General features: G+C 39.1%; 1 protein-coding gene across 3 annotated transcripts in view; it reads right to left on the bottom strand.

Moving 5' to 3' along the window:
- Nucleotides 1-23,583, bottom strand: part of SPTBN2 (spectrin beta, non-erythrocytic 2) — a 1,434,510-nt gene that overhangs the window by 373,933 nt on the left and 1,036,994 nt on the right. For all 3 annotated transcript variants that reach the window (XM_073605131.1, XM_073605132.1, XM_073605133.1), the window contains one exon: nucleotides 11,221-11,372. In XM_073605131.1, the coding sequence (XP_073461232.1) occupies nucleotides 11,221-11,372 (152 nt within the window). The remainder of the gene's footprint in view (nucleotides 1-11,220; nucleotides 11,373-23,583) is intronic.

The raw sequence follows: 23,583 nt of genomic DNA, 5'->3' as shown, positions 1-23,583 counted from the left end.
CGCCGCTCTCCCGCACCCTCCGCCGCTTACCGGAGCCGTCGGTAGCGGCGGAGGAGATCGGGACCTGTCACCGCTGAGGTACTGAGACGAGTGAGGCCAAGATGGCCCCCACCCGTCTCTATACCATGTGACGGCCGGAGCGATGTCATTACGACGGCTCCGCCCACTTCTCTTAAAGGCACAATTTTTTTTGTGTCATTTTTTTTAAACGACTTTTTTTTTTTTTTTTTTTTTTTTTTGCATTTTTGTCTAAATATGAGATCTGAGGACTTTTTGACCCCAGATCTCATATTTAAGAGGACCTGTCATGCTTTTTTCTATTACAAGGGATGTTTACATTCCTTGTAATAGGAATAAAAGTGATCCAAATTTTTTTTTTTTTAAAAACAGTGAAAAAATAAATAAAATAAAGTAAAATAAATAATAAAAAAAAAAAAAAAAAAATTTAAAGCGCCCTGTCCCGACGAGCTCGCGCACAGAAGCGAACGCATACGTGAGTAGCGCCCGCATATGAAAACGGTGGTCAAACCACACATGTGAGGTATCGCCGCGACCGGTATTGCGAGAGCAATAATTCTAGCCCTAGACCTCCTCTGTACCTCCAAACATGCAACCTGTAGAATTTTTTTAAACGTCGCCTATGGAGATTTTTAGGGGTAAAAGTTTGACGCTATTCCACGAGCGGGCGCAATTTTGAAGCGTGACATGTTGGGTATCAATTTACTTGGCATAACATTATCTTTCACAATATAAAAAAAAATTGGGCTAACTTTACTGTTGTCTTATTTTTTTATTCAAAAAAGTGATTTTTTTCCAAAAAAAAGTGCGCTTATAAGACCGCTGCACAAATACGGTGCAAAAAAAAGTATTGCAATGACCGCCATTTTATTCTCTAGGGTGTTAGAAAAAAAACAATATATAATGTTTGGGGGTTCTAAGTAATTTTCTAGCAAAAAAACCTGTTTTAAACATGTAAACACCTAAAATCCAAAACGAGGCTGGTCTTTAAGTGGATAGGTAAAAAGCCAAAAGGGAGTGAATACTTTTGTAAGGCACTGTGTGTGTATATGTATGTGTATATATATATATATATATATATATATATATATATATATATATATATATATATATATATATATATATATATACACACACACACACACACACACACACATACATACTAGCTCACAAAAGTTAGTACACCACGCACATTTTTGTAATATTTTATTATATCTTTTCATGTGACAACACTGAAGAAATGACAATTTGCTATAATGTAAACGTAATGAGCGTACAGCTTGTATAACAGTGTAAATTTGATGTCCCCTCAAAATAACTCAACACACAGCTATTAAAATCACTGGCAACAAAAGCGAGTACACCCCTAAGTGAAAATGTCCAAATTGGGCTCAAAGTGTCAATATTTTGTGTGGTCACCAGCACTGCCTTAACCCTCTTGGGAATGGAGTTCAACAGAGCTTCACAGGTTGCCACTGGAGTCCTTTTCCACTCCTCCATGAAGACATCACGGAGCTGGTGGATGTTAGAGACCTTGTGCTCCTCTACCTTTCGCTTGAGGATGCCCCACAGATGCTCAATAGGGTTTAGGTCTGGAGACATGCTTGGCCAGTCCATCACCTTTACCCTCAGCTTCTTTAGCAAGGCAATGGTCGTCCTGCAGGTGTGTTTGGGGTGGTTATGTTGCAAAACTGCCCTGTGGCCCTGTCTGAAGGGAGGGGATCATGCTCTGCTTCAGTATTTAGTATGTATGAGCAGCACTCATGCAGCCCCTGACCATGACACTTCCACCACCAATGCTTGACTGTACACAAGACACACTTGTCTTTGTACTCCTCACCTGGTTGCCACCACACACGCTTGACATCACCTGAATCAAATAAGTTTATCTTGGTCTCATCAGACCACAGGACATGGGTTCCAATAATCCATGTCCTTAGTCTGCTTGTCTTGAGCAAACTTTGTGGGCTTTCTTGTGCATCATCTTTAGAAGAAACCTCCCTCTGGGACAACAGCCATGCAGACCAATTTGATGCAGTGTGCGGCGTATGGTCTGTGCACTGACAGGCTGACCCCTAAACCCAACCTCTGTAGCAATGTTAGCAGCTCTCATATGTCTATTTCCCAAAGACAACCTCTGGATATGACGCTGAGCATGTGCACTCGACTTCTTTGGTCGACCATGGTGAGGCCTGTTCTGAGTGGAACCTGTTCTGTTAAACCACTGTATGGCCTATGCCACCGTGCTGCAGTTCAGTTTCAGGGTCTTGGCAATCTTCTTATAGCCTAGGCCATCTTTATGTAGAGCAACAATTCTTTTTTTAGATCCTCAGAGAGTTCTTTGCCATGAGGTGCCATGTTAAACTTCCAGTGACCAGTATGAGAGAGTGAGAGCGATAACACCAAATTTAACACACCTGCTCCGCATTCACACCTGAGACCTTGTAACACTAACGAGTCACAAGAAACCGGGGAGGGAAAATGGCTAATTGGGCCCAATTTGGACATTTCCACTTAGGGGTTTAGACATTAATGGCTGGCTGTTGAGTGATTTTGAGGGGACAGCAAATTTACACAGTTATACAAGCTGTACACTCACCACGTTACATTGTAGCAAAGTGTCATCACATGAAAAAAGACATAATAAAGTATTGACAAAAATGTAAGATAGATAGAGATATATATATCTAATGATTAACCACTTCAGCCCCAGAGGATTTGGCTGCTCAGCAACCAAAGCACTTTTTATAATTTGGCACTGCACTGCTTTAACTGGTAATTGTGCAGTCATGCAGTGCTGTACCCAAACAAATTTGCATTCCTTTCCCCACAAATAGAGCTTTCTTTTGATGGTATTTGATTGCCTCTGCGATTTTAATTTTTTGCAATATAAAAACGGAAAAAGACCGAAAATTTTGGGAAAAAAAAAATTATATTTTCTACTTTTTGTTATAAAAAAAATCTAATAAACTCAAATTTAGTCATACATTTAGGCCAAAATGTATTCAGCCACATGTCTTTGGTAAAAAAATGCCAATAAGCGTATATTTATTGGTTTGCGCAAAAGTTATAGCGTCTACAAACTAAGGTACATTTTCTGGAATTTACGCAGCTTTTAGTTTATGACTGCCTATTTCTTGAGGTGCTAAAATGGCAGGGCAGTACAACCCCCCCAAATAACCCCATGCTGGAAAGTAGACACCCCAAGGAAAATTGATGAGAGGCATGTTGAGCTCATTGAATACTTTTTTTTGACACAAGTGATTGAAAAATGACAAAAAAATATAAAAAATTACACAAAGTTGTCACTAAATGATATATTGCTCACACACTCAATATATGTGGAATTACACCCCAAATACATTCTGCTGCTTCTCCTGAGTATGGAGATACCTCATGTGTGAGACTTTTTGGATGCCTAGCCGCATACAGGACCCCGAAAACCAAGCACCGCTTTCACGAAGGGCATCAATTTTTGATTTCACTCCTCACTACCTATCACAGTTTCGAAGGCCATAAAATGCCAAGATAGCACAACCCCCCCCCAAATGACCCCATTTTGGAAAGTAGAGACCCCAAGCTATTTGCTGAGAGGCATGTTGAGTATTTTGCAGATTTCGTTTTTTGTAACAACGAAAATTGAAAAAAAGCCTTAGAAAGCCTGAAGGCGGTGCTTGGTTTTTGGGATCCTGTACATGGATAGGCTCCCAAAAAGTCTCACACGTGGTATCCCCATACTCAGGAGAAGCAGCATAATGTATTTTGGGGTGTAATTCCACATATAAACCATGCCATGTTTGAACAATATATCATTTAGTGATAACTGTGTTAAAAAAAAAAAAAAAAAAAAACAAAACTAATTTTCCCGAAAACTTGTGGCAAAATATCAAATATTCCATGGACACAACATGCCTCTCAGCAAAAAGCTTGAAGTAAGTGTCTTCTTTCCAAAATTAGGTCATTTGGGGGGGGGGGGGTTGTTGTGCCATCCTGAGATTTCAGGGCCTCTGAAACTGTGATAAGTAGTGAGGAAGGGAAATCACCATTTTACGCCCTTAGAAAGCCAGAAGGCAGCGACTGGTTTTCGGGGTCTGGTACACAGCTAGGCTTCCAGTCTCACACATGTGGTATCCGCGTAGTCAGGAGAAGCAGCAGAATGTATTTTGGGGTGTAATTTCACATATGCCCATGGCATGTTTGAGCAATATATCATTTAGTGACAAAAAGTTTGTAATTTACCGAAAATTGTGGCAAAATTTTAAATATTCCATGGACTCAACATGCCTATCAGCAAATAGCTTGGGGTGTCTACTTTCCAAAAGGTGGTCATTTGGGGGGGGGGGGGGGGGTTGATCTGTCCTGGCATTTTATGCACAACATTAGAAGCTTGTCACACATCACTCACTCTTCAACCACTTCAAGACAAAGCCCTAACACATATTTTTTTACATGAAAAAACATTTTTATTGCTAGAAAATAACCTTGAACCCCCAAACATTATATTTTTTTAAGCAAAGGCCCTACAGATTAAAATGGTGGGTGTTGCAACTTTTTTTTTTCCACACAGTATTTGTGCAGCGATTTTTCAAACACAATTTGGAAAAAAAAAAAAAAAAACACTTTTTCATTTTAGTGCACTAAAACACTATATTGCCGAAATGTTTGATGAAATAAAAAAGATGATCTTATGCCGAGTACATGGATACCAAACACGACATGCTTTAAAATTGCACACAAACGTGCAGCGGCAACAAACTACATCCATTTTTAAAAGCCTTTAAAATCTTTTACAGGTTACCACTTTAGATTTACAGAGGAAGTCTACTGCTAAAAATTATTGCCCTCGATCTGACCTTCGTGGTGATACCTCACATGCATGGTGCAATTGCTGTTTACATATGACACCAGACCGACGCTTGCATTAGCCTTTGCGTTTGAGCACGGGGGGACAGGGGTGCTTTTTTTTTTTTTTGCTTTTTTTTTTTTATTTATTTTGCTTTTTTTCTTTTATTTTTAAACTGTTCCTTTCATTTTTTTTAATCACTTTTAATGTTATCACAGGGAAGGTAAATGTCCCCTATAAAAGCAATAGGTAGTGATAGGTACTCTTTTTTGAACAAATTGGGGTCTATTAGACCCTAGATCTTTCCTCTGCCCTCAAAGCATCTGACCACACCAAGTTTGGTGTGATAAAATGCTTTCCCAATGGCGCCGTTTATATCCAGCGAAACCCAAGTCATGAAATGCTCGTAGCTTCCAGGTTCTTAGGCCATAGAGATGATTGGAGCCGTTCTGGTCTCCGATCAGCTCTATGGTCAGCTGGCTGGTCCTCATTGGGCCTTTGGGCTGTATGAAAAAAAAAAAAAGAGAAAAGAGATTGATCAGTGGGTATGCCCACCATTAGAATACTGCCCTTCATCCACCCACTTCTAAATGATGGGCATACATGTACCTTTTTTTTTTTTTTAACTGTGGTGGTGAAATCACCTCCTACAGTGCTGGAGTCACGGCTTTACGTATCGTGGGAGCAAACGCTGTTGCTGTCAGAATAAATAAACCTGTGCTGCAGCTGAATGCCGTACCTGCTAAGCAAATGATGGTTAACAATAAAACAAAGTAACATTACACAGTACAACAGTAAAACATACCATACCTGCAAAGCAAATACAATGAAACATAGTAAAAATAAAACATTACAGTTCTAAAATACAGTAACAGAGCGAATAGAGCGGACAATAGAGAGTGAACATAAGAGAATAATAAAGAGAAGAAAAATAAAACCACAACTATTTTTGGCTTTTTTATTTTTGTGTGTGTGTTTTTTGTGAGTGTGTTTTTTGTGAGTGTGTGTTTTTTGTGTGTGTGTGTTTTTTGTGTGTGTGTGTTTTTTGTGTGTGTGTTTTTTGTGTGTGTGTGTTTTTTGTGTGTGTGTGTTTTTTGTGTGTGTGTGTTTTTTGTGTGTGTGTGTTTTTTGTGTGTGTGTGTGTTTTTTGTGTGCGTGTGTTTTTTGTGTGTGTGTGTTTTTTGTGTGTGTGTGTTTTTTGTGTGTGTGTGTTTTTTGTGTGTGTGTGTTTTTTTTCCACCTTTATATAAACTGTAAACATTCCAGATTAGGGTCTCAAAATGTGATGGGCCATCTCATCTTTCGAGACCCTGTGTAAGTGTGTCTAGGACTGTGCAATGCTATACCCTACGCTAATACTCCACTAGTGTGTGCTTTCTACAGACACAACATCTTCTTTGGGTAGGGGTACCAGGGCAGACATGCGGAAAATGCCCCTTATGCAGCCGGCTCACTGCATTTGGATTGGGAAGTTTGGCCACAGCACCGTCTGGAAACAGAAGGGCTGTGATGATCTCTTCCTGGAATTTAGGGAAGGATCCAGTTCGTCCTGAAGTATTGTATAGCACATAAGCATTCCCAGCCAATTGGAATAAGTATACAGGTTGTTGGGAAGGGAAGACAGAATGAAAACATTCTTATTATCCCTCCACTTCACAGTGAGCCAATTATTACATCTCAAGCAGGCTCTCTCCCCCAGCCTAAGACGGGAATCTACAAGCCGCTGGGGTAAGCCCCAGCGATTAGATCGCACGGTGCCACATGCGCCAATTCCATGATCAAACAAGTGACTAAAAAGTGGCAAGCTTGTGTAATAACTGTCCCCATACAAGTGGTACCCCTTTCTGAATAAGGGCGACACCAAGTCCCGCACAATCTTACCAGCGCTCCCTATGTAGTCTGGGCAATTCTCCGGCTCTACGCAACTATCTCTTCCCTCGTAAATCATAAAACTATATGTATAGTCTGTTGCCCTGACGCAGAGCTTATACATCTTGACCCCATATCTGGTACACTTGCTAGGAAGATACTGTTTGAATGACAAGTAGCCAGAAAACTTTATCAGGGACTTAACGCAGACAACTTGATCAGTAGTAAACAAGGCTGCAAACTGCTAGTTAAAGTGGTTTACGAGGGGCCGGAATTTGTAGAGCCGATCGTATTCAGGGTCACCCCAAGGACGACAGAGTTCATTGTCATTGAAATGCATGAACCGCAAGATCTGCTCGTATTGTATCGTGTCCTGGTCATGGAGGCAGAGAACAAGGGCATATGGTGAATTGGGTCAGTGGACCAATATGACCACAACTCACTTTTTTAGTTATGTCCGTGAGGAGGGATAGGCCCAGGAAGGTCTTAAATTCAGAGACTGTAATAGGTTTCCAATCTCTGGCAAGGGTCAACTAGGGATTAGGATTAGGGACAACTAGGGATTAGCGGCAATGAATTGACCAGCATACAAATTGCTTTGGTCCACAAAAGATCTATAGAGATCTTCCGTGAAAAACAGCGAATAAAAATAAGGCGACGTAAAAATAGGATTTTTATTACAGCTTACCTGTAAAATCCTTTTCTTGGAGTACATCCCAGGACACAGAGCCTTAATTACTTACTTAATGGGTTAAAGGTTACCTTCAGGTGTTGACACTGGTAAACCCAATCAAGGAAGTTTACTCCCTATATAACCCCTCCTCCTTCCAGGAGCACATCAGTTTTTGTTTCAAAGCAATATACTTAAATCCCAAAAGAGGGGCGGGACCTCTGTGTCCTATGATGTACTCCAAGAAAAGGATTTTACAGGTAAGCTGTAATAAAAATCCTATTTTCTTTATCGTACATCATGGGACACAGAGCCTTAAGAAATTACTTAATGGGACGTCCCATAGCAATGCTACTTGAGGGGAGGGAGAGACAACCCGCAGGGTACCCACAGACTTGAGGATTTATACTGCTGCCTGCAGCACACTGCGCCCAAAGATGATATCCTCATACCTCCTTACATTCACCTGATAAAATCTTGTGAATGTATGCACTGAAGACCAAGTTGCGGCCTTACAGATCTGAGCCATGGAGGCCTGCTGACGCACTGCCCAAGAAGCACTAACCGCCCTGGTAGAGTGCGCCTTAACTTGAAACAGGGGAAGTTTACCCCTTAAATTATAAGTCTGAATTATCGCTTGCCAAATCCACTTAGCGACAGTGGATTTCGACTCTGCCTGTCCTTTCTTAGGACCCTCTGGCAGAATAAATAAGACATCAGTCGTACGAATCTGAGCAGTTGCCTTAAAATAGATTTTCACTGCTCTCACCACATTAAGACAGTGTAGTGACTCTTCTTCCCTGGAAAATGGTTTTTGGAAAAAACAATGGCAGGACAATATCTTGGTTCAGGCGAAACCTGAAACCACTTTTCATAAAAAAAAGTCTGGACAAGGGCGTAACACCACTCTGTCCCCATGACAAATCAAATATGGCTCTTTACAAGAAAGAGCAGCCTCCTTGCTGAGGATATAGCAACCAAAAATACCAACTTCCTTGTCAGAAGGACAGGGGAATATGTTGTATTGGTTCAAATGACTGTTTTTTGTAACACAGACAAAACCAAGTTCAAGTCCCAAGGGTTCAAGGGAGGTTTGACGGGTGGAATAAGCCACGTCACCCCTTGCATAAAACCCCGGACTAAGAATGAGTAGCAAGTAGTCTTTTGAAATAAGACCGATAAAGCTCAGACTTTGTCTTTAATAGTACTCAAGGCCAATTTCATTTCTACCCCTAATTGTAAAAAGGCAAGAATTCTGCCTATGATATATCTCCGAGGGTGCCAACCCTTGGATTCACACCAGGAAACATAAGCCCTCCAGACTCTGTAATATATAGTTCTGGACGCTGGCTTCCTTGCATTAATCAGGGTAGAGATAACTGACCCGGAAAGCCCAGTTTCTTCAGAATGTGGGTTTCAATAGCCAACCTGTTAAATTTAGAGACCGTAAGGTGGGATGGAATATCGGTCCCTGTGAGAGCAGATCTGGACGTAGTAGGAGGGACCATCGGCCCTTTCACTGCCATCTTTATGATTTCTACATACCATGACCTTCTGGGCCATGCTGGTGCCACTATAATTACCGGCTTTCTTTCCAGCTTGATCCTGCAAAGACGTTGAGGCAGCAACTGAATGGGGGGGAATGCATAGATCAGTGAGAACTGATCACTGATCCCATGGGGTCACCAACGCATCCGTTTCGCATGCGAATGGATTCCTTGTTCTGGCCACAAAGTTGACTAACTTCATGTTGAACCTGGACACTAGAAGATGATCTACATCCGGAGTCCCCCATCTTTAGCAAACAGCCCGAAATATGTTGGGGTGAAGAGACCATTTCACTGGGAATAACTGCTGGCGACTCAAGTAGTCCGCCTGCCAACTCTCTACTCTCAGAATGAAGACTGCCAATAGGCACAGAACATTCCTTTCTGGCCAAGTTAGAATATGGTTCACCTTTCTCTGTGCTGAGAGACTTTCGGTGCCCCCTTGGTGATTGATATAGGCCACAGCTGTGGCATTGCCAGATTGAATCCTGACAGGACAATCACGTAACCTGAAAGTCCAGGCCTTTAGACCTTCAGACGTACTGCCCGAATCTCTAGGATATTGATGGGCAAGGTTCTTTCAGTTCTTGACAACTGTCCCTGGACACTCTTGGGGACAGCTGTATTGGTAAGTCTAAAGCTTGAATTGTTTTGTTCCAAGCAGACAGGATACTGTTTTGCAACAGTCTTGAATGAAACTGGGCATAGGGAACTGCTTCGAATGAAGCCACCATGGTTCCTAGTAACCTCATGCAAAGGTGAATGGCGGGATCGCCATTTAACCTGACCATCCGCACCAGCTCTTTTATGGAGTTGATCTTTGCCTGAGGCAAGAACACCCTTTTCTGCGCTGTGTCTATGATCAGACCCAGGTACTTCAGCCTTTTTAGCGGTATTACGGAAGATTTCCCTAGGTTGAGAATCCAACCCAAACTTTTCAGATAGTTGGTTTTAGTGCGTACACTTTGCTCCAAACGAGCCACCGACCGATTAGCAATAGATCAACTCACCTAAGTATGCTACGACTGTTATGCCCTGTGCCCTTAACCTGGCTAGAGGTGGGGCCAGCACTTGTGAACAACTGGGGTGCTGCGGCTAGCCCAAAGGGCAGAGCTACAAATTGAAAATGCTGCTGTTCTAACTCGAACCGCAGAAACCTTTGATGAGCGGGAAATATAGGGACATGCAAATATGCATCCCTGATGTCGATTGATGCCAGAAGTTCTTCTCCTAGAAGGATAGAAACTACTGACCTGATCGTCTCCATGCGAAAGGAGCGGATCTTCAGGAACGGATCTGAATGAGCACTCCTTGAGATATTAATCGGTCTAGTGCCTGAAACAGAGATAGTCTTTTCTCTGGATCTTTGAGAACACTTGACCTCAGGAAGCGAGACGGTGGAAAGTCCCGAAATTTCAGATTGTACCCCAGCGTTACCATGGAGATGACCCATCTGTCCTGAATTTCTTCTTTTCAGACCTCTGAAAACTGCAGAAGTCTTCCCCCCAACTTGGTGAGGGGGGTTGCCTCTTCATAATGAGGCTTAGGATTCTGGCTTGCAGGTTTCTGACCCCAGGACTTCTTTTGAGCCTGGGTCTGACTCTGAGATCTTCCTCTAGATTGTGACGGCAGAGGCCATTGCCCCTGCCTAGAGGAGGAAGCCCTTGGCATAGGGGAAAGAGCCCGTTTAAATGAAGGGTGTTTATACTTTCTTTTGACTGGCAAAAGAATACTTTTCCCACTAGAAATTGTTTGGATATATTTGTCCAAGTTTTCTCCAAATAGTCGCTCCCCATGAAAAGGGAGCCCAGTTAGGAGGTCTTTACATGGTGCTTCAGCTGACCAAATTTTTTAACCACAGGATTCTACGCAGATGGACAAGCATAAGCATAAGGCGGGATGCCTGGTGAATAGAATCTTCAATAGCATCTATGGCAAAGCATAATGCCTTTGGTAGTTCAGCCAAATGCCGAGCCTGTTGTGCAGGGTTTCATTTCAATCTGCATGGGTTGTTTTATAAGGTGGTCATTTACAATCACTTTAAAGTTTCATAAACAATTGTGCAAGGTTTTAATTTAATGACTTTACACTTTATTCACCCCACAGCTAGGGGAACACTGAGCCATATTTCATATAAAAAATCATTACAGCCCTAAACCATACCGTTTAAAACATAACTTTAGTAATTGCTTAATGGACAGACATTTATGCAAAGAATGTTTTTCTACATTTGTCTAGAGTTCATCAACAATGATCAAATGTATGTCTCTTACCAGCTGTTCCCCTGAGAGCACTTCCAGCAGTCGAATGAGCATCCTTCCATCTCTCAGGTCATTATACAGATCAGAAATTCTACACGTGACCCGAGCAAGGTGGGAATTTACCCATTTTGTAAAGGTTTTCTTTTGGACAGCTTCACGCTCATCTGCAGAAACACAGATTGAAATACACATTAAAGAGGCAAAAATATGGGAAAAAAAAAAGGACAACTACTAGCAAAGTGCTTAATTGTAGCTATAAGTTGGTTATATAAAAAAGGCTCATTAATTACAATTGGACACGGGAACAAGATTACAAGAAAGAATGTGAGAAGCAATTCAGTAGCTTAGCATATCAAAGCCGAAGAACACAAATACAGGAAAGATAGAAATTTGCTTTTGAGCACCAACAGAACCAAAATATTAACCACAGGCAGAGTGGATAAAAATCAATCATTTTTAAAAAAAGAAAAATATATATATTTTAATAAAATGCTATCTAAAGATAGTTTTCTATTTAAGATACATTAATAATTTAGTTTATTCAGCATGAAATGGAGCTTAGTCATGTAGCATGAGGCTGTATAATCTGCAATATTTCGATTTTTGGTAAAATCATTCAATTAATCCAAAATGCTGCTAGCTAAGATAACATGCAGTGCATTGATGCAGTCACACAATTTCACAGTAACCATGAGATAAAACAAAGTTCAGGACTATTCCTTTATCCAGTTTTGCAAAGCTATGTACACTACAAACTGTATAATTGAATCGGTACTGATATCGCCGTTTTACTAACCTGGCACCTTATTATCCACTTACCAACCCGGCCAATTCCGACACTTCGCTCCTACATGTAAAAATCATAATTTTTTGCTAGAAAATTACACAGAACCATCAAACACATTTTTTTTAGCAGAGACCCTAGAGAATACAATGGCGGCCATTGCAACTTTTTATATCGCACGGTAGTTGCGCAGCAATTTTTCAAATGCGTTTTTTTTTTTAAAAGAAAACAGTTTCCTGCTTTAAAAAAAAAACAAAAAACAGTAAAGTTAGCCCAATTTTTTGTATAATGTGAAAGATGAAGTTGCACTGACTAAATAGAAACCTAACACGTCAGGCTTCAAAATTGCACACACTAGTGGAATGGCGCCAAACTTCGGTACTTATAAATTCCCATAGGCGATGCTTTAAAAAATTTTACTGGTTACATGTTTTGAGTTACAGAGGAGGTCTAGGGCTAGAATTATTGCCCTTGCTTTAACGTTCGCGGCGACACCTTACATGTGTGGTTTCAACACTGTTTTCATATGTGGGCGGGACTTACATATGCGCTCACTTATGTGTAAAAGCACACGGGGACAGGGGCACTTTAAAATTTTTATTTTTTATTGTTAATTTTACTTAAGAAATTTTAATTTGACACTTAAAAAAAAGAAATGATCACTTTTATTCCTATTACAAGGAACGTAAACATCCCTTGTAATAGGAATATGGCATGATCAGACCTCTTTACAGTGAGATATGGGGTCAATAAGACCCCACATCTCACCTCTAGGCTGGGAAGCAAAAAAAAAAAAAAAAACGATCACGGCTTCCCAGCCGATGCGGCGCCATTTTTTTTAATGCAGAGGCCGGAAGCGATATCATAACATCGCTCCCGGCCTCCGACAATCAGAGAGACTCCAGCAACCAACTGGTCTGCTGGAAATCTCTATGGTGGACATACGGGGCCTGCGGATCCGTTCTCCGACTCACCCGCCGCTATGATCGTTCTTATAGTGTAGGGAATCGCCGGCTGAAAACGGCAATATCTGAATGATGCCTCTAGCTGCTGGCATCATTCAGATATACCTCCACAAACCCAGGACGTCCTAGGACGTCCCATGGTCGGCAAGTGGTTATTCTACATAGGACACCTTCATTTTGTTTGCAAATATTAAAGATTCTAGCTACCAGCGAGAATAAGTCCTTACATTTAAAGAACACCTGTCATTTCAGATCCATCGTGGCAGCTCCTGTTAGCAGGCATCTACTCACCTGCTGCCGCCACGTCCTTCACCTTGTGTCACTGCCGCATCACAAGCCGCCCCAGTAAAGTGAATCCAAAGAAAAAGGGGAGTTGGGACTTTAGATGGAGCAGATGAGTAGTGAGGCGGATGACAATAAAAATGTTTATTAGATGGCAAATGTCCGAAGACATAGTACATTTCAATATATACAAAACTTATACTAAAAATCGTTCTTTATATATATATATATATATATATATATATTCCTTAGGAATGTCTGCTGCATCTGCTCCTGACGAGTGGGAACACCCACAAAACGCGTAGAGCTTTACTCGATGCTGCAGTTACATCCCATACGGATTAATATTTATCTATTTACTACCATTATATTTTATGATGATTTTATACCATTTGGTGGACACGTATACACCATGTGGGTGCTTGTGCTGGTGTTAGGTGGCTACCATTGGCACATATATGCCATATTTATATATACATCTATTATTCTGATCATGTGTTGTCATGTATGTACTTCCATACTCGCCATACTCAGCCCTTGTGCATGCTTCTTGTATATATTGAAATGTACTATGTCTTCGGACTTTTGCCATCTAATAAACATTTTTATTGTCATCCGCCTCCACTACTCATCTGCTTCATCTAAAGTCCCAACTCCCCTTTTTCTTTGTATCCAGTATCGGGATGGAGGCACCTGAGGGTGCTTCATGTAAAGTCCCAATTCCCCTCCAATATTTACAGTAAAGTGAATCGGACTGTCGGTGAGTCAACAGTGGGTCAGCGTAGGAGCGGCTGCGGGACAGAGACGACCATTGCTCTTTAAAAATTATGATAAAATCGAGTTGATTTAAATGAAATCCACCCTGACCACAGGTGACCAAAAAGGAATCTGTTTACACTACAAATAAGCAATTAACCACTTGCTGACCAAGATATATTTTATATATATACATATACACACATACATACACACAAATATACATACATATAAATGGACATATATATAGGTCACCGGCGAAAAATGTAAAATTAAAGCAAACTTATATAATACCTCAAAAATCAATATCGAAAGAATATAAAATGAGTTGCTGCAATAAAAAAAAAAACACCAAATAGGTGAAAAAAATATGAAAATTGTTAATATGTTTTGAATGCGTTACTCTAATTTGAATACACCACTCTCTTAAAAATCATACCTGTACAAACATTTATAACCTAAAACCATATATCACATGCAATGGTACCTAATTATCTAACCGATTAAATGTGTACAAAATTGGTATATAACATTGATAATCAAACTATAATGTCCAAATTCTTGTGCAAATGTGCAGTATGCGATAGTTGCAAAGGTTTCTGTGAAGGCCTTCCTTTAAATTTATCATCCGTGACTCTTCGGGACAATTCCACCACTTTTGTGACAATACCACCACCACATGGATTAGCCACTCACCACATGGCAATATAAATGCGCCTTTGGTTCATTCAGTAGGGATAACCACTCCACCTGTAACGTTTGATACATTTAAAGGAAGGCCTTCACAGAAACCTTTGCAACTATTGCATACTGCACATTTGCACAAGAATTTGGACATTATAGTTTGATTATCAATGTTATATACCAATTTTGTACACATTTAAATCGGTTGGATAATTAGGTACCATTGCATGTGATATATGGTTTTAGGTTATAAATGTTTGCACAGGTATGATTTTTAAGAGAGTGGTATATTCAAAATTAGAGTAGCGCATTCAACACATATTCAAATTTTTCATATTTTTTTCCCCTATTGGTGTTTTTTTTGATTGCAGGAACTCATTTTATATTCTTTCGATATTGATTTTTGAGGCATTATATAAGTTTCCTTTAATTTTACATTTTGCGCCGGTGACATATATATGTCCATTTGTATTATATTTACCGTAGGTAAAACACTTCACTGGCAGCATCAGAATGGAAGTCTTCTCATTTCTAGCTAATCGCAATATGGATCTGGGAGAACTTTTTGAAAATTATGACACCACCACTGTAATAAATCTGGAAAAAAGTTTTAAACACCTCAAAAATGCAATGGACAAGCAAATAAGGGTATGGTGGGATATCAGCACATTGGAACAGTATAGAGATGCAAAAATAACACCTAGGAGACTTAGATAGGATTTAGGCCCTAATGATGGTATGACAGATGAGGATCTATCAAGGGCATGGTTCAATTTTTTCAATGGTTGTGAAAACAAATTGCTTGACACTATCATTGAGAGAAGGAAAATCAAATTAAAAAGAATAGAGATTAATATTAACTAGAAAAGGTACAATTTCTGGGGAAATTGTGAAAAGTGTTCTTGCCTCTACAACTGGAGTGGGCGGAATAACTGGATGGAGTGGCTTGAGTAACTGTGAAAAGTGTTAAAAAGCTTAATATTTTAAAAAGTATAAATAGTAGTAAAAAAGTTGAAGTCCCATCATTAGCTGAAAGAGCTGAACATTTTTTTCAAAAGTTTTTTTTTTCAAAAATGAATTTTTTTTTTTCAAAAATATTTTTTTTTTATGGGGCGGTCATAAGGTTTTGGCTGATCATGGGGTTGTCAGCTTTTGTCACCTCCCACTCTAGTTTTGAACATTTCGCCATTCATTCCTATGGGACCAATTTTGTCGCAAAAACGACGATATTTCGTGAACCATTCGGCGAAACATTCCAGAAAGTAATAGCACACCAATTAAATGACATTGATTCCGGATTCATACTGGTATATTTCAGCTTTTCACAAAGTTCCACAAGGTAATAGCACACCAATTAAATGACATTGAACATTTCACCATTCATTCCTATGGGACCAATATTGCCGCAAAAACGACGATATTTCGTGAACCATTCGGCGAAAAAAGTTCCACAAAGTAATAGCACACCAATTAAATGACATTGAACATTTCGTCATTCATTCCTATGGGACCAATTTCGCCGCAAAAACTACGATATTTCGTGAACCATTCGGTGAAACGTTCCACAAAGTAATAGCACACCAATCGGGAACAATCCGCACGTTTCGGTATATTACTTGTCTCTGTAGTGTAAAAACAGTGGGAGGAGTCTACAAGCATTATCAAGTCTAGCAGATGAAGTCACATGCATTTGGGGTGTCTCAGCATCTTGCGTTTACAACCACTGTTTCCTAGCAACGCTCATGCCCTGTTTATGCTTCACAAATACTGCTCCATACACAGTACACAGGACCATGATAGATGTAGTAACTATGCAGTAATTCAAATGGCCGTATTTTAAAAACTATAAATCCTACAGCGAAGATCTTTATATTGTGAGAATCAGAAGACCCAGACCTAGATTTTGATGTATAGTATGTCTCTGAAATATTAAAAATGGAGGCACGGTCACAGTTTAGAAATTGCCCTTCAAATTTGAAGGGGCTAGAGTGTAGTTTCAATGAATGTCAATGGACGGCGTGAGTTGCAAACAAATGGTCATATTGTGAAAACTATCAGGACTATGGCTTAGCCGTGGACATGTTTAGTGGCAGCAGGGATAGCTGAACGTTTTGATATAAGATTTGTGTAGGTGGGCTTGAAAATGAGGGAGTGGCGGCAGTTTAGAAATCATGTCCTGATTTTTCAGCTTTTGTCACCTCCCACTCTAGTTTCCCCATTCATTCCTATGGGACCAATTTTGCCGCAAAAATGATGATATTTTGTGAACCATTTGGCGAAACGTTCCACAAAGTAATAGCACACCATTCGGGAACAATCCGCACGTTTCGGTATATTACTTGTCTATGTAGTGTAAAAACTGTGGGAGGAGTTAGGGTGGTAAATTTGGCTATAATAATAAGAATAATATATATGTGAGATAACAGTAAGTGGTCTTGCTATGCAAGAACACTTAATAATATATGTGTGAGATAACAGTAAGTGGTCTTGCTATGCAAGAACACTTAATAATATATATGTGAGATAACAGTAAGTGGTCTTGCTATGCAAGAACACTTAATAAGAATAAGAAGAATAAGAATAACTAGAAAATGCATTTCTTGGGGAAAATGCGTGGGAATGCTGAATAGCTAAATTGCTAAAACGGCCGCCATCAAAACTGCCCCATCATACTGCCATCAAAACTGCCCCATCAGAATTGCCCCATCAAAATTGTCCCCATTAAAACTGCCCCATCATATTGCCAACATCAAAACTGCCCCATCAGAATTGCTCCATCAAAATTGTCCCATCATATTGCCACCATCAGAATTGCCCCATCAGAATTGCCCCATCATATTACCACCATCAAAACTGCCCCATCATATTGCCACCATCAAAACTGCCCCCATTAGAACTGCCCCATCAGAATTGCCCCATCAAAACTAAAAGTATTTTTTTTTTCAAAAGTATTTTTTTCTTTTTTAAAGTAATTTTTTTTTTCAAAAATATATATATATATTTATTATTTTTCAAAAATATATTATTTTTTTTTTCAAAAATAATTGATGAATAGCTAAATTGCTAAAACGGCTGCCATCAAAACTGCCCCATCATACTGCCATCAAAACTGCCCCATCAGAATTGCCCCATCAAAATTGTCCCCATTAAAACTACCCCATCATATTTCCACCATCAAAACTGCCCCATCAGAATTGCTCCATCAAAATTGTCCCATCATATTGCCACCATCAAAACTGCCCCATCAGAATTGTTCCATCAAAATTGTCCCATCATATTACCACCATCAAAACTGCCCCATCATATTGCCACCATCAAAACTGCCCCCATCATATTGCCATCAAAACTGCCCCATTAGAATTGCCCCATCAAAATTGTCCCCATCAAAACTGCCCCATCAGAATTGCCCCATCAAACCTAAAAGTATTTTTTTTTTTTTAAATATTTTTTTTTTTTCAAAAATGATTTTTTTTTTTTTTTTCAAAAATATTTTTTTTTTGTCAAAAATAATTGCTGAATAGCTAAATTGCTAAAACGGCCGCCATCAAAATTGCCCCATCATACTGCCATCAACACTGCCCCATCAGAATTGTTCCATCAAAATTGCCCCATCAAAATTGCCCCATCAAAATTGCCCCATCAAAATTGCCCCATCATATTGCCACCATCAAAACTGCCCCGTCAAAACTGCCCCGTCAAAACTGCCCCGTCAAAACTGCCCCGTCAAAACTGCCCCGTCAAAACTGCCCCGTCAAAACTGCCCCGTCAAAACTGCCCCGTCAAAACTGCCCCGTCAAAACTGCCCCGTCAAAACTGCCCCGTCATATTGCCACCATCAAAACTGCCCCCATCAAAACTGCCCCCATCAAAACTGCCCCATCATATTGCCACCTTTAAAACTGCTCCATAAAAATTGTCCCCATCAAAACTGCCCCATCATATTGCCACCATCAAAACTGCCCCATCAGAATTGCCCCATCAAAACTGCCCCATCATACTGCCACCATCAAAACTGCCCCATCAGAATTACCCCATCAAAACTGCCCCATCATATTCCTCTATTATAAATCAGTACATGGTGTGTCTGTCCCCTCCCCCGGGCTCTGTAATCAAAGCTGAGATGCTCCAGCCACCTCCCCCCTGTGTATAACAGAAGCTTTGGTAACCATGGCAACAAAACACAGTACACTCTGATTAATGGCTAAAATTTCCTGAAATGACCTCTAAACAAAAAGCTTTTTCTCAAAAACTGTAAAAGATATCAAACTGAAAAGATATAGCCAGATAGCTGAATATTTTGTGAACATTTTAAAGTTTGTTTGGTGTCTGTAGGTGAAAGTATGAAGGAGCTGAAACTTTTGGGAGCGGAAGAAGAATTTAAGGATTTCAAGCATGCTCCCATAGACTTCAATGTTAAAAAAAAGTGACAAAAAGCTTAATATTTTAAAAAGTATAAATGGTAGAAAAAAAAAGTTGAAAAAGAGCACACCTCAGCTAAAAGAGACGAACATTTTGATAGCTGAATGGTTTTAATAGCTGAAAGTATGCAGAAGTTACGCAGAACCAAAAAACGTACGGAATAAGAAGAAAAATAATAAAAAAACGAATAACAATAGTGGGACTGCTAAAGCATTCCCACTAATAATATATATGTGAGGTAACAGTAAGTGGTCTTGCTATGCAAGAACACTTAAATATATATGTGAGATAACAGTAAGTGGTCTTGCTATGCAAGAACACTTAACTAGAAAAGGTACAATTTCTGGGGAAATTGTGAAAAGTGTTCTTGCCTCTACAACTGGAGTGGGCGGAGTAACTGGATGGAGTGGCTTGAGTAACTGTGAAAAGTGTTAAAAAGCTTAATATTTTAAAAAGTATAAATAGTAGTAAAAAAGTTGAAGTCCCATCATTAGCTGAAAGAGCTGAACATTTTTTTCAAAAGTTTTTTTTTTTTCAAAAATGATTTTTTTTTTCAAAAGTGATTTTTTTTTTTTTCAAAAATATATTTTTTTTCATGGGGCGGTCATAATGTTTTGGCTGATCATGGGGTTGTCAGCTTTTGTCACCTCCCACTCTAGTTTTGAACATTTCGCCATTCATTCCTATGTGACCAATTTCACCGCAAAAACGACGATATTTCCTGAACCATTCGGCGAAACGTTCAACAAAGTAATAGCAAACCAATTAAATGACATTGAGGCCGGATTCACACTGGTATATTTCAGCTTTTCACAAAGTTCCACAAGGTAATAGCGCACCAATTAAATGACATTGAACATTTCGCCATTCATTACTATGGGACCAATTTCGCCGCAATAACGACGATATTTCGTGGACCATTCGGCGAAACGTTCCACAAAGTAATAGCACACCAATCGGGAACAATCCGCATGTTTCAGTATATTACTTGTCTCTGTAGTGTCAAAACTGTGGGAGGAGTCTACAAGCATTATCAAGTCCAGCAGATGAAGTCACATGCATTTGGGGTGTCTCAGCATCTTGTGTTTACAACCACTGTTTCCTAGCAACGCTCATGCCCTGTTTATGCTTCACAAATACTGCTCAATACACAATAGACAGGATAATGAAAGATTTAACAACTGTGCAGTAATTCAAATGGCCGTATTTTAAAAACTATGAATCCTACAGCGAAGATCTTTATATTGTGAGAATCACAAGACCCAGACCTAGATTTTGATGTATAGTATGTCTCTGAAATATTAAAAATGAAGGCACAGTCGCAGTTTAGAAATTGCCCTTCAAATTTGGAGGGGGCTAGAGTGTAGTTTCAATGAATGTCAATGGACGGCGTGAGTTGCAAACAAATGGTCATATTGTGAAAACTATCAGGACTATGGCTTAGCCGTGGACATGTTTAGTGGCAGCAGGGATAGCTGAACGTTTTGATATAAGATTTGTGTAGGTGGGCTTGAAAATGAGGGAGTGGCGGCAGTTTAGAAATCATGTTCTGATTTTCCAGCTTTTGTCATCTCCCACTCTAGTTTCCCCATTCATTCCTATGGGACCAATTTCGCCGCAAAAACGACGATATTTCGTGAACCATTCGGCAAAACGTTCCACAAAGTAATAGCACACCATTCGGGAACAATCCGCACGTTTCGGTATATTACTTGTCTATGTAGTGTAAAAACTGTGGGAGGAGTTAGGGTGGTAAATTTGGCTATAATAATAAGAATAATATATATGTGAGATAACAGTAAGTGGTCTTGCTATGCAAGAACACTTAACTAGAAAAGGTACAATTTCTGGGGAAATTGTGAAAAGTGTTCTTGCCTCTACAACTGGAGTGGGCGGAGTAACTGGGTGGAGTGGCTTAAGTAACTATTTTAAAAAATATCAATAGTAGTAAAAAAGTTGAAGAAGTCCCATAATTAGCTGAAAGAGCTGAACATTTTTTTCAAAAATGAATTTTATTTTTTTTTCAAAAATGATTTTTTTTTCAAAAATGATTTTTTTTTCAAAAATGAATTTTTTTTCAAAAATTGTTTTGTTTTTTAAATGATTTTTTTTCAAAATTTTTTTTTTTTAATATTTTTTTTCTTTAAATGAATTTAATTTTTTTTCAAAAATGATTTTTTTTTTTTTCAAAAATATATATATTTTTTTATTAGGTGGTCATAATGTTTTTTCTGATCATGGGGGTGGTCATAATGTTTTGGCTGATCATGGGGTTGTCAGCTTTTGTCACCTCCCACTCTAGTTTTGAACATTTCGCCATTCATTCCTATGGGACCAATTTCGTCGCAAAAACGACGATATTTCGTGAACCATTCGGTGAAACGTTCCACAAAGTAATAGCACACCAATCGGTAACAATCCGCCCCTTGGTATATTACTGTCTATGTAGTTTAAAAGCTGTGGGAGGAGTTAGGGTGGTATGATCATGGGGTTGTCAGCTTTTGTCACCTCCCACTCTAGTTTTGAACATTTCGCCATTCATTCCTATGGGACCAATTTCACCGCAAAAACGACGATATTTCGTGGACCATTCGGCGAAACATTCCACAAAGTAACAGCACACCAATCAGGAACAATCCGCACGTTTCGGTATATTACTTGTCTCTGTAGTGTAAAAACTGTGGGAGGAGTCTACAAGCATTATCAAGTCTAGCAGATGAAGTCACATGCATTTGGGGTGTCTCAGCATCTTGTGTTTACAACCACTGTTTCCTAGCAACGCTCATGCCCTGTTTATGCTTCACAAATACTGCTCAATACACAATAGACAGGATAATGATAGATTTAACAACTGTGCAGTAATTCAAATGGCCATATTTTAAAAACTATAAATCCTACAGCGAAGATCTTTATATTGTGAGAATCACAAGACCCAGACCTAGATTTTGATCTATAGTATGTCTCTGAAATATTAAAAATGGAGGCACAGTCGCAGTTTAGAAATTGCCCTTCAAATTTGAAGGGGCTAGAGTGTAGTTTCAATGAATGTCAATGGACGGCGTGAGTTGCAAACAAATGGTCATATTGTGAAAACTATCAGGAATATGGCTTATCCGTGGACATGTTTAGTGGCAGCAGGGATAGCTGAACGTTTTGATATAAGATTTGTGTAGGTGGGCTTGAAAATGAGGGAGTGGCGGCAGTTTAGAAATCATGTTCTGATTTTTCAGCTTTTGTCACCTCCCACTCTAGCTTCCCCATTCATTCCTATGGGACCAATTTCGCCGCAAAAACGACGATATTTCGTGAACCATTCGGCGAAACTTTCCACAAAATAATAGCACACCATTCGGCAACAATCCGCACGTTTCGGTATATTACTTGTCTATGTAGTGTAAAAATTGTGGGAGGAGTTAGGGTGGTAAATTTGGCTATAATAATAAGAATAAGAACTAGAAAAGGTACAATTTCTGGGGAAATTGTGAAAGTGTTCTTGCCTCTACAACTGGAGTGGGCGGAGTAACTGGGTGGGGTGGAGTGGCTTGAGTAACTGTGAAAAGTGTTAAAAAGCTTAATATTTTAAAAAGTATAAATAGTAGTAAAAAAGTTCCATCATTCGCTGAAAGAGCTGAACATTTTTTTCAAAAGTAATTTTTTTCTTCAAAAATGATTTTTTTTTTCAAAAGTAATTTTTTTTTTCAAAGGTAATTTTTTTTTTCAAAAATGAATTTTTTTATTTCAAAAATAATTTTTTTTTCGAAATTATTATTTTTTTTAAAGTAATTTTTTTTTCAAAAATAATTTTTTTTTTTCAAAAATATTTTTTTTTTTTTCAAATATATTTTTTTTTCAAAAATAATTTTTTTTTTAAAAGAAATTTTTTTTTCAAAAATATTTTTTTTTTTCAAAAATAATTTTTTTTTTTTCAAAAATATTTTTTTTTTCAAAAATTATTTTTTTACTTTTTTCAAAAATTTTTTTTTTTTTTCAAAAATATTTTTTTTTTTTACATGGGGCGGTCATAATGTTTTGGCTGATCATGGGGTGGTCATAATGTTTTGGCTGATCATGGGGTGGTCATAATGTTTTGGCTGATCATGGGGTGGTCATAATGTTTTGGCTGATCATGGGGTTGTCAGCTTTTGTCACTTCCCACTCTAGTTTTGAACATTTCGCCATTCATTCCTATGGGACCAATTTCGCCGCAAAAACGTCATTTCGTGGACCATTCGGCAAAACATTCCACAAAGTGATAACACACCAATCGGGAACAATCCGCTCGTTTCGGTATATTATTTGTCTCTGTAGTGTGAAAACTGTGGGAGGAGTCTACAAGCATTATCAAGTCTAGCAGATGAAGTCACATGCATTTGGAGTGTCTCAGCATCTTGTGTTTACAACCACTGTTTCCTAGCAACGCTCATGCCCTGTTTATGCTTCCCAAATACTGCTTCATCAAAACTGCCCCATCAGAATTACCCCATC

The sequence above is a fragment of the Aquarana catesbeiana genome, linkage group LG11 (assembly GCF_042186555.1).
Source record: "Aquarana catesbeiana isolate 2022-GZ linkage group LG11, ASM4218655v1, whole genome shotgun sequence".
Taxonomy (NCBI): Eukaryota; Metazoa; Chordata; class Amphibia; order Anura; family Ranidae; genus Aquarana; species Aquarana catesbeiana.
This window is presented reverse-complemented; position numbering and strand designations above follow the sequence as displayed.